This window comes from Triturus cristatus, chromosome 12, assembly GCF_964204655.1.
Source record: "Triturus cristatus chromosome 12, aTriCri1.1, whole genome shotgun sequence".
Lineage (NCBI taxonomy): Eukaryota > Metazoa > Chordata > Amphibia > Caudata > Salamandridae > Triturus > Triturus cristatus.
The window spans coordinates 614268417-614282269 of record NC_140595.1 but is presented as its reverse complement, the minus strand read 5'-3'; the positions used below and the strand labels follow the sequence as shown (position 1 = coordinate 614282269).

Genomic DNA, 13853 nt, shown 5'->3' with positions numbered 1-13853 from the left:
GACACCGGAGTGCACCAGCTTTGGGTGGCAAGGTTGAGGAGACTCGTCAAAGCAGCAAGTCTCAAGAGGATCAGAAGGAAGTGCGCAGCACATGCGTCCACGGAAGCAACTGGAGAGCGCATTCCGAAGCATACATCAGCGCCTGACAAGTCGCTACACTGAAGAGGTACCACGACGGTACGAAGTGAAGCATGCACCAGCGCCTGACAATTCAGCAAACACAGGTAGTCGCACGACGTGACGCACCTCGTGAAGCCGGCCACCCAGATGGTCGCGCGAAGGTTGCCGGCCACCCAGATGGTCGCGCGAAGGTTGCCGGCCACCCAGATGGTCGCGCGAAGGTTGCCGGCCACCCAGATGGTCGCGCGAAGGTTGCCGGCCACCCAAGATGGTCGCAAGGAGGACGAAGCCAACCATCAAGACGGTCGCAAGGAGGACGAAGCCAACCATCAAGACGGTCGCAAGGAGGAAGAAGCCGACCAGCAAGATGGTCGCAAGGAGGACGACGCTGACCACCAGTTGGTCGCAAGGAGGATGTAGACCTACAAGAGGTCAGAGAGTGCACTGACCTGCCAAGAGGTCAGAGCTGGAGAGAAGAGGAAGTCCGAAGGGACGTCAGTAAAGAGGACCCCATGAGAGGTTCACAAAGAGGACCAGGAGGAGTAGGAAAAGAGGTCCAGTAACATCACTCGACATCAGAAGCAACATCCGAAGCAACTACGAGACAGAAGGTCGCGATGATCGGTCCAGTCACAGAGTGAAAGGAAGACAGTGTCCTAGTGGCGGGACAAGACCAGAGGGAAACGCGTAGAGTGCACGCTACACGAGGAAGCCTGGTAAGGACGAGCGATAAGGCAGGAAGACTGGATCACGTCGCAATGGAAGGAGAAGGAGAACACCCGAAGAGGAAAGGAGAAGAGCACAGAGGAGTGCGTGACAGATCAACACACACACACCAGAAGGAGAACACCCGAAGAGGAAAGGAGAAGAGCGCATAGGTGTGCGTGACAGATCAACACACACACCAGAAGGAGTACCCGAAGAGGGAAGTGAGAAGGTGCATGGACACCCAGACCCAGTACCTGGAAAACAACATCAGCCCCACTGGGAGTATACGTCGATGCGTAAACCCGAAGGTCACCCGGGGACGACAGACACGAGCAAGCCGGTCCGTTGGTAACAACCACCTCTGGGAAGTCACGGAAACAGGACCGTGGACATCCAAGGGGCAGAGGCCTTAGGGACACCGGTGGCAGCGGATCCCCAAGACGAGAGATGGACTGTTGAAGCTAGCTCTGGAGCTCCTGGGAGAACAGAGGCAGAGCGCGAAGGACCAAGTGCCAACAGCACCCTTTCAGGCGGAACTTCGGACACGGAAAGAGGACCCGTAGCGACTCCCCCAACGCGAGGGGAGCCACAAGGCGGCGGTCCACCGGTCCAGTGGAAACCTGGCAACAAAGGGCCTCCGGGTCGTCCAGTGAGAGGGGACACTCACGAGAGAGGGGCATCCGTGAGAGGGATATCCTGCAACGGTGAGTCCTGGAAGAAGACAACTACTCAACTACTAGTCGGAGGAAACACCTCTACCAGGGCGCCCAGCGGAAAATCGAACAAACAGTGGTCCACCACCATTCCACCCACACTTCCACCGATGGAGGTACTAGAAAGAGATTGTGAGGCGCACTTCCACGATGTAAGTCCAAGAGAACACATCCGCAGAGCACTCAGACATCGTGCCAAGGAGACAGAGTGGTCCCGGCTGTCAGAACACCCTCGCCGGCAGTTGACCATCAGCCAAGAGACTACGTGGAAGTCATGATCGCCAATTTATGTTTTGTTTGGAACTTGTGTTTTCTCCCACAGGTTCGGACTTCATTTTGGTTTAACTTTCATTAAAGTTTGGGAGGGATGTAGTATCCGGCTGGATACAGTCTAGTGTTCCATTGTGCCTGTAACCCACACTGAACACCCACCCACCACAGGCGTCACCAGTCAGGTGACCCTGACAATAAAAGGGGCCGAGCGCACGTGCTCGTGGCCAGTCTACAGCACCAGTAATCCTGTGTCCCGTGTCTGTATTGCCTGCATGCGGGCCTGAGGGCCCAATCACCACACCTGCCTCAAACACAAGCACATTTTTTTTATATCCAATGGGAAAGGCATCTTAATCTTCCATAAGGTACCACCTACCTCTCCCAATTGGCCCCACTTCCATTTCCGGATAAACCTCACTGCCATATGCCAATAATTTCAAACAAGCATTGGTAAATGCATTCGATTTCACCTATCTGATTAATAATAAGCTGGTTTTTGTAGTAAGTTGTAGCTTGCACAGTAGTTGTACAATACAGTTACAGAAAGTCTGTTAAAGTGATATGACTTGTTTATGTGCAAGAAGGCAATATATTGTGCTGATACTAGTGGTATAGTGTGAGTAGGTAATAGCAAAATTTTAAAAATGAAATGAAAGAGGGAAATAGAATTAATTGATGTAATACCAATATTATGTGTTTAGAGGAGTTCTGACAACTTTTTGGGCCCGGTTCCACTGCACCAGCTGCACCATTCAAATCATGTCCCTAGTGCCTGCAAGGTAACTGCATTTGTGACTCCCTGTGTAGTAGAAAAAATATAGAAAAAAGGGGGAGAAGGACTGAATGGCAACTGAAAGAAGTACAATGTAAGAAAAGATTGAAAATGAAGCGAAAGAAAGAAGGACATGGGATATATGAGTGAAGGAGTAATTAAGGAAAGATAAAGAAAGCGAGAGAAAGGACAGAATGAGAAAGAAATTAAGAAGGAAGGAGAAATTAACGAGAAAAGAACAGCGTGTGTGAAGGGTGAGAAGGAGGAGGGAGAAAAGAAAGCAGTGGAAATAAAGAAAGGATTGAAAGTGGAGCAGGTAGGACAAAAGTCCAAGCCTTGGTGCAGATGGGTGCTCCTCTCTAGGTCTGTTTGGCGTCTGTAAAGTAAATGTTTCCTTCTGCTTAGGACGGGACATGGCAGGGGACACCTTTTAGTTTCATGAAATGGAAGAAGTAATTGTAGGGCAGGCAGAAATTGGAAAGGCAGGCTGCACCCAGGGTGACAGGACATGAGGCGTTCCCATGCACCACGCAGACGTGATTGTAACACTGAGCAAGTACCAGGACGAATTTGCTAGTCTGCAGGAGTAAATACACGCAGGGATTAGTGAGTGTGCAGGCATTCATGAGTGCAGCAGGGAATGCATGGGTGAACAGAGTGATTGATTGTGGCACGGAATGAAGAGGGTATGGTGTGAGTGAAGAGAAAGTTTACGGCAATTTATAGGTGTGGTGGAGTGAATGCGTGACCCTGTGGGAGTGAATGCGAGCAGAAGGGAACGAGCAAGTACAGGAATTAATAGATGGGCATATGGAAGTGAATGAGTGCAGCATAAAGTGAGCATCTGAGTCAGCTAGTGCAACAGTGAGAGAATGTGTAATTGCATGCTGCAATGAATGAGCACATGCATGAAGTTGTGAGCAGGAGTAAGTGAGTGCAGCAGTAAATAAGTACAAGAATGAATACATAAGTGACTGTACAAGAGTAAAAGTGCGTAGCAGAGAGCCAGTGTCGTGAGTGAGGGGATGATGGTAGCACTAAATAACTGCAGCAGCGACAGAAAGTGTATGTCAGTGAGAGAAAACATGAAGGAGTTAATATACGGTGGATGAATATGTATAGTTATGTAATGCTGTTGTGATAACTGCAAGGAATCCGTTTGTGAATTCCTGGCAGGCGTAAGTAATATAATTTTGGTCGTAAACTTATATTCACAACCAAATTTACCTTTGGTAATCTGGCCCGTAGTCTACTACAAAGAGAGGGGACTTTGCTCATCACCTCCCACTTAAGGTAGCCGGAGACCACTTTCATTACCTGGTGATGTGGGGGACAGGTGTCTCGGGAAGAGCTTGGGATCTAAATATTGCCTTCCTCATTAGGCAAACGAAGTCCAAACTGGAGCACTGATCCGCACTGCCGCTGAATATCATGTAACGCATCACACTTTTCAAAAAGAGAAGGGACATGATTGGGCACAGGCAGGAGTGTAGCTTAAGGGGGTGTTTGGGGTGTGACACCCCTTCCCCCAAATAAAGGCATTTTTGGCTTGATAGTTGGTCTGGGAGCCCAGAATTGGATCTGCTGCACCTGTGTTGGTTTTTCCCACTTGTTTAGTTGGGAAATGTGAGATTTACACCCTCTGAGTCTCACTGACTAAGCTACACCCCTCGTCACAGGAGCACCTCCCCGCAAAGAGAGTGCTCCAGAGGTGATGGAAGGTCAGAAGGATGGAGAGTACCCAGTCAGCAATGGAAAGTTTAAAAAAAAATGTTTTATGTAACTACCTAATTACTATTCTTTTTTGGTACCTGCTACATAAGTAGTCATTACCATTGCTGACATTATTGTTAATGAAATATAACAGGTTAAAAGTAAATAAAAGTCCATCCTGTTTTAAAGTTGAATTAACTGCGTTTAGCTTCCATTGCATTTCATGGTCTAGATTTTGAGAGTGAAAAACAAATCTAGAATTTGAAGGTAGAAAAGAAATATCCACGCTAAGAACCCCAGAACGCCAAATCATGTTAGCTTAAAACCTGCACTGGCTGACGGTGTCACACATAGGACGGGGCACTTGTCCACTCTGGAAGTATGAGTCACACACGCCAGCCCTCTCCAGCATGCACCAGAGGCCTTCCAGAAGTAGGAGTTCCCTATCCTGGAGGATCAATGTCACACTCATCAAACGCTGCCGACAAATTACTTTTGAACTGCAGAACTTCAAAAGAGAGCAAACACGGCTGTGTTCTCCATTGCATGGCAATTGATAGTCGTTCTGTTTGCAAACACATTAAGACACACTGTCCTGTGTTGTTGTTTTTTTTTTTTAACTGCTTCTCGGTTTGTTCAAATTGGAGCATTGATCAGTGGCGGCTCCTCCGCTAAGGCGGACCAGCACCGTCCTCTACTTTTTGAGCAGTGCAAAAAATAAAAATACAATTCTAATAACAAGATGTTATTATCACTTTATTTTTCCTTGTGGGACTCCGGTCTGGTTGGGGTGGGGCAAAGCTGAGCTCGCCATAGTAAGGAGTGGTGTGCACTCCCTAAGTGCGCATTACTGTTTGGCCAGCCCACTTGGGCCGGCCAAACAGTCATGCGCACTTAGCATGTTCTCCACCTCGCTGTGTTGCACTGCCCGGTGGAGAACATGCTCAGGCTCCCAGGCACTGCCTGCGCGGCCAGACCAATCACGACACTGCTGGGAAAGCCCGGGAACCTTGGTGCTTCCGTTCCTGCTGCAGTGCCCAGTGAGGACGGAGGAGAAGTGGCGGTAGCGGCAGCCAAAGGTACGTTTATTTAATTTATTCCTACTACCCCTCCCACACCCGTTCCGAGGCAGCCGCCACTAGAGTTGATCCCGTTTTGCTTCATCAGTCCTCTCACAAGGCGGAATGTAGATTCATGTTGAATGAGGGCCTACCCAGAGCAAACAAAAAAGTGAAAAGAATGTGATTACCAAAGCGCTGCTATATCCATTCCCTGGTATGTACTGCCATCTTGTGGACAAGGTTATTTTGCGACGATCACTGTTGAATAAAAAAGCTCTTCTTATTGATGCAGATCAAATGAACCTTCAGGGAAGTACTAACGCTGGGGACTAAGTACACTACACACACTGTGCCCACATTCCACATTCTGGCACCCGCGGAGTTCAAGCATGTGCCTCAAATCCAAGCAAGACTGAGTCATAAAAGGCTGGAGGGGCGTTATGTGAATAGCAGTGGTGTAACGAAACATGAGGGGGGGCCCCCCCTGCAAAGTACATGCAAGGGTCTTCCTGGTGGTCAGCACCAGAACTTATTTTTGAGGTCTGGAACTAATTTATCATCACCAGGTTTATATAGAGCAAGAGAGAGAAAGGCAGAAAAGGTTGAAAGTCGGAGGAAGGAATAGATAGAGAACAGTGACATAGGGAGAAAACAACAATGAAAAAATAGCCAACAAGAGTGAGGTGAAAAGACAGGAAGTGTAAGAAAGAGGCATGCGGTGGAATCAAGAGTAGACTGTATTGGTATTCGGCAACACCGGCATTCAGCCACAGTCTCCTAAGAAAAACAACCTGGGGAGCATTTGTTTTGACAAATTAATCACAACTCGTGTCTAATTACACTCACACACTTCATGATGGTTTCTGAGGTTCTCAGCAGCATGCAGGATGTTTACAGACATGCACGAACACAGATTTCCAACAAATTGAGTAAGAAGGAAGTGAGCACCGGCACTTTCCTAAGGCAAGGTAAGTCAGAGAAGGAAGTGAGCACCAGCACTTCCCCAAGACAGGGTAAGTCAGAGGAGGAAGTGAGCACGAACACTTCCCTAAGGCAAGTATCTGTGCTCACTTCCTCCTCTGGCTTACCTTGCCTTAGGGAAGTGCGGGTACTCACTTCCTCCTCTGGCTTACCCTGTCTTGGGGAAGTGCTGGTGCTCACTTCCTTCTCTGACTTACCTTGCCTTAGGAAAGTGCCGGTGCTCTCTTCCTTCTTTGGCTTAGCCTGTTTTGGGGAAGTGTTGGTGGTTACTTTATTCTCCACTAACAATCAACTCATCCCGAATGGCAGATCTAGGTGCATTTTTTGGCCGTGGGAATGTCTAGACCAGCATGGTATGGATCTGCAGTGCATCTCGGGCAGCATTGTTTAGGTGATAGTCTCTGATTCCCTCTGGACAAAGACTAGTTTGTAAAAGAAAGTCCTTGACTGATTGCACACATGGATGGACGTTGTTTGAGAGTTCACAAATTAAGTGATGCATCACATAACACTAACCGTAGTGATCATGCGCGACATGTAAACACTTCCCACACAGGAACAAACACACTTCCAAACACACACCTCACACAGTATAGCATGCTACCCATGTAAGCAAGGGCTTCAGAGCCCCACATAGGGGTAGTAAGCACTATATGCATTTTCCAATACAATCAGTGCTTTAATTGGGTCGGCACTGTCTAGTACTGAGTACCCGCACTTTTTTATTTTGTGAGGGAGAGTACATGCACTTCTCAAGAAAAACGAATACTTTTAATTGGAGAGTACCAACACTTCTTAGAAATAAGCAGGTACTCTGGTACAAAGTACATGCACTTATATTTTTCCATTTTAAGCACTGAATACAATACAAATGCACTCTCCTTTGCAAGAGTCCAGCTGTGTGCCGTCAGTGCCTCTGCGCTTCCCTGCGCACACCTGCTTTGTAAAGTGGCAGCAGCGTGCAGCTTTTCAGGGCCTTCAGTTGTTGGGTGTAAGAACATCACAAGTCAGATTCAAACGGCCTTTGTTTCAAAGCTGCAGCCCCGTGAGCGGAGTGTAAGTTTCAGCTTCATTTGCAAAAAAGTATGTGATTACCGTACGTTACCACGTCATGTTCACTGTGCTCCCAACTCCATTTAAAATTCCTTCTTCGTAATAATAATGATCGACATTTCTAATCTACAGGAGTAGGCATACACATTTAATGACAAGCACACAAGGTTTTCTAACGTTCACTAAGGGGGCGTTAGGAAATGATAACTAGTCATGGCACAATGTAACAAGCACTGAAATACAAGCGCGGCCCTGCGGCCGCGAAAGTTAATTGTGAGAGGGGGAGCAGGAGTTGAGCCTGCGAGTGGTGCGCGCACGCTGGGGAGAGCAGTCTACTCTTTTTTGAAGCACATACTCATGCTTATGGCGCGCCCCTGCACGCTCCCGCAAGGTGGATGCCGCCACAAGCACGAGTATGTGCTTCGAAAAACAGCAGAACGACGGCTAAAGGTCCTCCTATGCAGCGCATGCGCGCTGTGTAGGAGAGACCTAAAAAGGGAATGGTTGGAGCTTAGGGCTGCAGCAGAGTCCACAGATATTCATGCTTTTTTAAATGCAAGTGTCCAAGGAAGGATTATGATTACCAACAAACCAGGGCCCATTTTAAATATGAGACATGGTATCAACATTTCACTTCACTTCACTTCATAGCTCTACCACCTGTGATAACTGAAGCATACAGTTAAGATTAGAGCAGTTGTGGAGCACTCTTCTCTGCTTTTTCCTTTAAAGGATGTAGAAAATGCCATAATGAGCCAGAAAACAAGCATCCCCCGCACCCCCGGTTTAGATCAAGTACCTGCTGTTTTATATAGATCAGAGATTGAGCTGAGGAGTCAAGATATCCTATTTATAGCCAATACCCTTTCCCACAGGGCACTCATTCCCAGCACATAGTTGGAGACGAAGATATTTCCGTGTTCAAGAAAGGAAAGCGCAGCGATCCAAAAATTATCACCAGGTTCAATTAGAAGATCCAAAACATATTCTGTCAAATGGTCTTGGATAAACTAAAAGACTTGATTGAAGATAGGGATATACTCTATCTATAAGCATGTTGTAAGGCTGATATCAGTACAGTAGATTACGTTTGTGTTTCTTCATTGGAACTAAGGGACACTGAAAAGGGAACCCAATATGGCAACTGCTGACAAAACACAGCCTTTGACAATACCATGCCCTCTTCTTTGGGAAGCATTTCATGGACACCTTGTCTCAGGTAATTTATCGTTGATAATCATTTATTTAAATTGTAATAACTATGTAAAATAGAGATGGGTGATAACGCAGAGACCACCGATTTATTACTGTGGACAAGTGTGGCCCTGGAACCCACCTCTTTCACGCTTTGTCAATGGTGTGATTTAAGTCTTTTGAACTGGACTAGATGCCACAACTTTGGCAAACGAAAATTATATACTTTACATTGTGCTGATGATACATTACTGATTTAGAAGACAGATATGAGTCTAGCAATCATATGAACTGGTTTTCTTTATTTTGACACAAATAGGCCTGGGCCTACGTTTATGGTTTTCAGGTCACATCGATCCTTTTGAGAAGTCTCACCCTTGAAAAATGGTACTCTCCCAAAACTGGAATAAATCTGCTTCCATTGTGCCCAGTACTTCTCCTATCATCAACAGTCCTGGAAATACATAGAATGGAGGAGAGCTGTTGAAAATCGACAGGCAGGGGGGGCAGAGACCAACACGAGTTTCATAAACATTTCGCATTTTTAAGTTTATCTGTACATTGTTGAATCTCACCGTGCGAGCTTGAGATCCTCCAAAGGGACTGAGAAGGACATTCAGGGATAACTACACCTGAAGTGTGGAAATCAGCAGGCTCTTGAAACCCAACATAAAGCCTCTTCAGAGCCCCAAAAGGAAGAGAGCAAATGGGTTTCACCATCTACCTTTGAAGCAGTAAAATGTTAACCGAGCCTTAAGCAATGACTGTGGAAGGTTCAAAAGAGTATGGCTCCAGAGTTCCCAAAAACCGAGTCAGACAAAGCACTAGGCACTGCTTCAATATCAGACATGACACTGAAGCAGAGTGTGAGGCAGTCAGCAGCAAAATAACAGCTCCTGAAGCTGCATCAGTTTCAGAGACTTGAGGGACTGCAGCAGGAGAAGACACCGCTGGTGAAAGCACAGTCTAAGGAGTCACAGATGCTTTGGGATCCAAAGGTGCACAAGAGAGACTTGGAGGAGTATAGTCAACAAATCATTAATGAAAGTCACCACTTCAACTGGGTCAGTACCATGAGCAGGAAGTGAAGATGGCAGTGCAGTCTGTGGAGCATGTACAGTGCGAGGCAACAACATGGAGTTCACGTTTCCCAAGTTTGGACCCTGCTCCAAAGAGCAGGCACAAACTCGCCAAAGCAAAAACCTGTCCCAAGGTCTAGCCTTCCATGCAGATGAAACCAAATCCTGTGCACATTTTGGGGCAGATTTACAAGCCCCTTGCGCCACTTTTGCGTCATTTTTCCAAGGTTAAAAATGACGCAAAAATGGTGCAAGGGGCTTGTAAATCTGCCCCTACGTCTGTAACTTGGAGTAAGAAGACTTTCCTGGGAGAAAGGCCACAACGCCGTACCCATCCTGAGATAGGGGTCCGTAGAGGTGCAAGATTCAACTCTTGCCGTGGCCTCTGGATGCACAAGTAAGTGCCCTTGAGAGTAATGCTCCCTCTAATTTTTTTTCCACTGTGTGCAGCAGTATAAGGTCTCTGTGCGCTGCAGTCAAGGGTATGTGCAGCAAAACAATGACCATTTATGTAAATGCTGTGTGAAGCTCCCAAAATCAGTTGTATTTGCCACTCTAAACTACTGTTTTACAACTAAAGCAATACAAGGTTTTTTTTACAAACATTACTCCATGTAATAAAGTTTTAAGCCAGTTTTGTGACTTAGTGGCACACTCATAAGAAATGATCTGTTAAGTACCACCTACATCCCAGTTAGGGAAAACAGGAATCAGAAAGTTTTACCATTACAAAATGTTACTGTAGTAACACACACAAGAGCCTCTCTCAAGACAGTAAGGGTGGTGGACGTTACAAGAGCTGCTACATCTTACAAACGTGCCCTGCCCCTGTAATGGAGACATAAATGAGTTATGGCAACTTTAATGGAAGCTGGTCTAGAGCATTTTTGTATATTGCAGTGATAGAATCTAATGTCACTTCAAAGAGTGGCGTGCAGAGTGAGATAGTAAGAAAAGAGGGACCCGAGAAGTAAAGTGATAATTACAAGGCACAGCAAGAATTAAGATCGAAAGGGAGGAAGGGGGTGAGAAGCTAGAGAATGGATCACTCGGTAAAAAATAAAAAGGTAAGAAAGATAAGTATGCATTACGTAGCCGTGCAACATAAAAGTAAAGGCAGATAGATAGAATAGAAAAAACAAATATTGCATTTCTCAGAGCACTTAAATGCCCAGGTCTTTTTTGCGGTTGACTAGATATTTGTTATATGGGAATCAGGATACGCCTGGATTATCTACCGTTTATTATAGCTGCTAAGAAATAAAGTTCTGTGATAAGAAATGCATTCGTCAAATAGCCCTGCACAGTAAACGTGGCACAAAATAGAAGTATAATTGAACACAAACTATGCAAAACTTCAAAAGTGCTGTCCTAGAATCAGCCTCACAGTTCACCGCCCAATGATGGAGACTACCTGCTGCTGCAGCATCCAACACTCACAGGTTGGACCGCCCTTTGCTGCTTCTGCAATTAGATTCCCTATCCTTCAGCACGGGCTGACTAGCGGGCTCTTCAGTGCAGTGCCCTGAGCCCTTTCATGGTCTCTAATCATTTGTAGCATCACTAAGGCAGCCCTAGAACAATGTGAGAAATATTATAAGGGGAAAGCGCCTTTAAATATGTTCTAGAGCTGAATTAATAACCCCTGGCTAATAGTTAAAGTAAACAAAGACAGAGAAGTAATGTGAAACAACTTAAGAAAAACATAGGCCTTGAATTCCATGGCTAGGATGCAATATGGGACTGTATATAAAAAACGTTCTGTTTCTAAATAAAATTATCCTGTAAAATAGCATATCAGCAATATCCGCTGCCTTGACTATGATTGATACTAAAACACACACTGCTGCAGAACGCCGCTGAATGCCACCCCAAAAGCCTCGATAAAAACAGAACGAGCAGCATATGAAGGAGCCGCCTGCTCAGATGTCCATGACCCTGCTAGAATCCAAAGTGTCATGGAAAAAGAAAACTTATCTTTGCCATTGCAGGTTGTCCCCTTGCACTGTGATCTGCTCCTCTCCATGGGCCTGCAATCAACTGCTGCAGCTCATCCTGCTCTGCTGTGGCCGAAGAAGGGTTTCACGCTCTTGTGTGATGCAGGCAGTGACCTGCAATGATGTGTGTGTGCAGCACTAGTGTCTGAGTGCGGGGAAAGGTAGTGAGTGCGGGGAAAAGGTATGGAGCGCCCGCTAGCGCGCCCCTACGGGGAACACTGCTTGAGAGACACCAGAGGCAACGAGGAGAGGAGGAGGCAGCAGGGGGAGGGGATAGAGGAGGGGGCCTGCGCCTGTTTCCCTTGCGGGAGCGAGCTTTGAAACCAGACAGTTTCAAAGCTCGCTCCCGCAAGGGAAATCGCCAAACGTGCACGTGTTGCCATTCAAAGCAATGCAACACGTGCACGTTTTTGGGGCCAAAACTGAATCGATTTCAAAAGGTCTTTTTCCTATGCAGCGCATGCGCGCAGCGTAGGCGAGACCTAAAAATCGCACCAACTTCCTCTCCGACTCTTACTGATAATGGCCACCTCCATGGCTCATCATTTCCTTCGGCAGGCACCAACCACCCATTCTTCTAAAAGTACCATTTCACTAACTTTGTGTCGTCCGTTACTGTTCCTAAGTCTCTTTCCAGCACATCTAAGATGTCGTTTTGAATGACCTCTGTCCATGTAACCCTTTGTTCTTCCTTGATCCTGATAATCTTTAAGATCGCAGTCCTTCCAAACCAGTGTTCTTTTTTATGATGATATACAGGCCTGTCCATCTAACTCTGTTTTTCCTTTATGATGACACAACTTGTTGAACCCTGTGTGCTTCCCTTACAGGTGAAACAAAACATGTCTTCTGTGCTACCCTATGATGAGCCTATCGACTTCAAAGAACTGGAAGGACCCTGCAGAACCAGATACGGCTACAAGGTTGAACCAGTCAAGGAGAATGGAGGACCAGGTGGCAACCACATCCTGCCTGTCGTCCTTGCCCTGCCGCTTCTCTACTCAGTTCTCCTCCTTTAATGCCTAGGCCAGCATCAGCCATACAGAGACCATCACACCCCAGAAGGTACCAACAGAGGCACAGCTGTGCTAAAGGAGCAACTCCAAACTGCGGCAAAACCGTGACCCTGTCTGATCCACCACCATATATCCAACGCAGAACCTGGAGCAGCTCCACTTACGTTTGGCAGGATGTTTTTTTTTTTTTAAGCGTTGTAATGTCAGAAAAGCGCTATCTGAACCCTAGCTTCTCTGCTTGACAAACTCTATGATTCTTGTTCAGTCAAGTCTATCTGCCTCTCCCTCAGTTCCCTTATTTTCCAACACTGGGAGAACTGACAAACGACGCGGGCATTAGGGTTAAGCAGACTACAAAGAGGCTGAAGATTTACATTTTCATTGTTTTGTGGCACAGCGGAGGATCTGCTGGTTTCCATCCATGTGGACTCTGATGGAAACGTCCAAAAATAGCAGTCTTCAAATCCCTTCAGATTCTTGAATCTCTGTTCCTGTATGCCCCACAACCTCTAATTATCCCAACCAACTTGCAAACAAACATGCACCTGCATAGTAAAGAATGAGAGAGCGGGCACATTCCTACAGCAACCTCAAGTTATCCTTGGGCGAGGGAGGGTAGCTGATCGAGAGCCCTGTTATGTCCTTGCCTTCTGGGACTTGTAGTTCAGGAATTATTAACGCTGAATCAAAACTGTCCAATCAGCACTGTGTCTAGTTAACAAGGGAGAAAAAAACATGAATCAACCCCAACGATTCACCTGGCTTTTGACTCTCTGCGACCCACAGCACAAAAATGCTTCATACTCTATCATACCAGAACTAACTCAAAAGGGCATGGATGAAGTACCTTACAAAGTTATATGGAGCTAGTGTGCAGCGATTGCCAATGACTTTGTGGCTGAAAACCAGATACTGAAATTATAAACTATGATTTTAATTAATAAAAATAAAAAATAGAAAAAATGATGGATGGATTGCTTGAATTACTCTCAGCTAATGGTATTACTCAGGCCACAACCCAGTCCAGACTGGTTTCACCCTAGTTATGGCTCATCAGCCAAGTATTACTTGGTTTCAGTGACACAGTGTGCACAGGACCTACATCACGGGCATACTTGTCCCACTTAGGGTGACACACTAAAGTAGTCAAAAAAGTGATGTCATCACTTTTTT

General features: G+C 46.3%; 1 protein-coding gene across 1 annotated transcript in view; it reads left to right on the top strand.

Annotated features, from left to right (window-relative positions):
- The window catches only part of DPEP1 (dipeptidase 1), a 159320-nt gene extending 145677 nt beyond the window's left edge, over positions 1-13643 (top strand). The window contains exon 10 of the mRNA XM_085637794.1: positions 12495-13643. Coding sequence (XP_085493920.1) covers positions 12495-12683 — 189 coding nt within the window. The 3' untranslated portion in view covers positions 12684-13643. The remainder of the gene's footprint in view (positions 1-12494) is intronic.
- Positions 13644-13853: the final 210 nt, after the last annotated feature.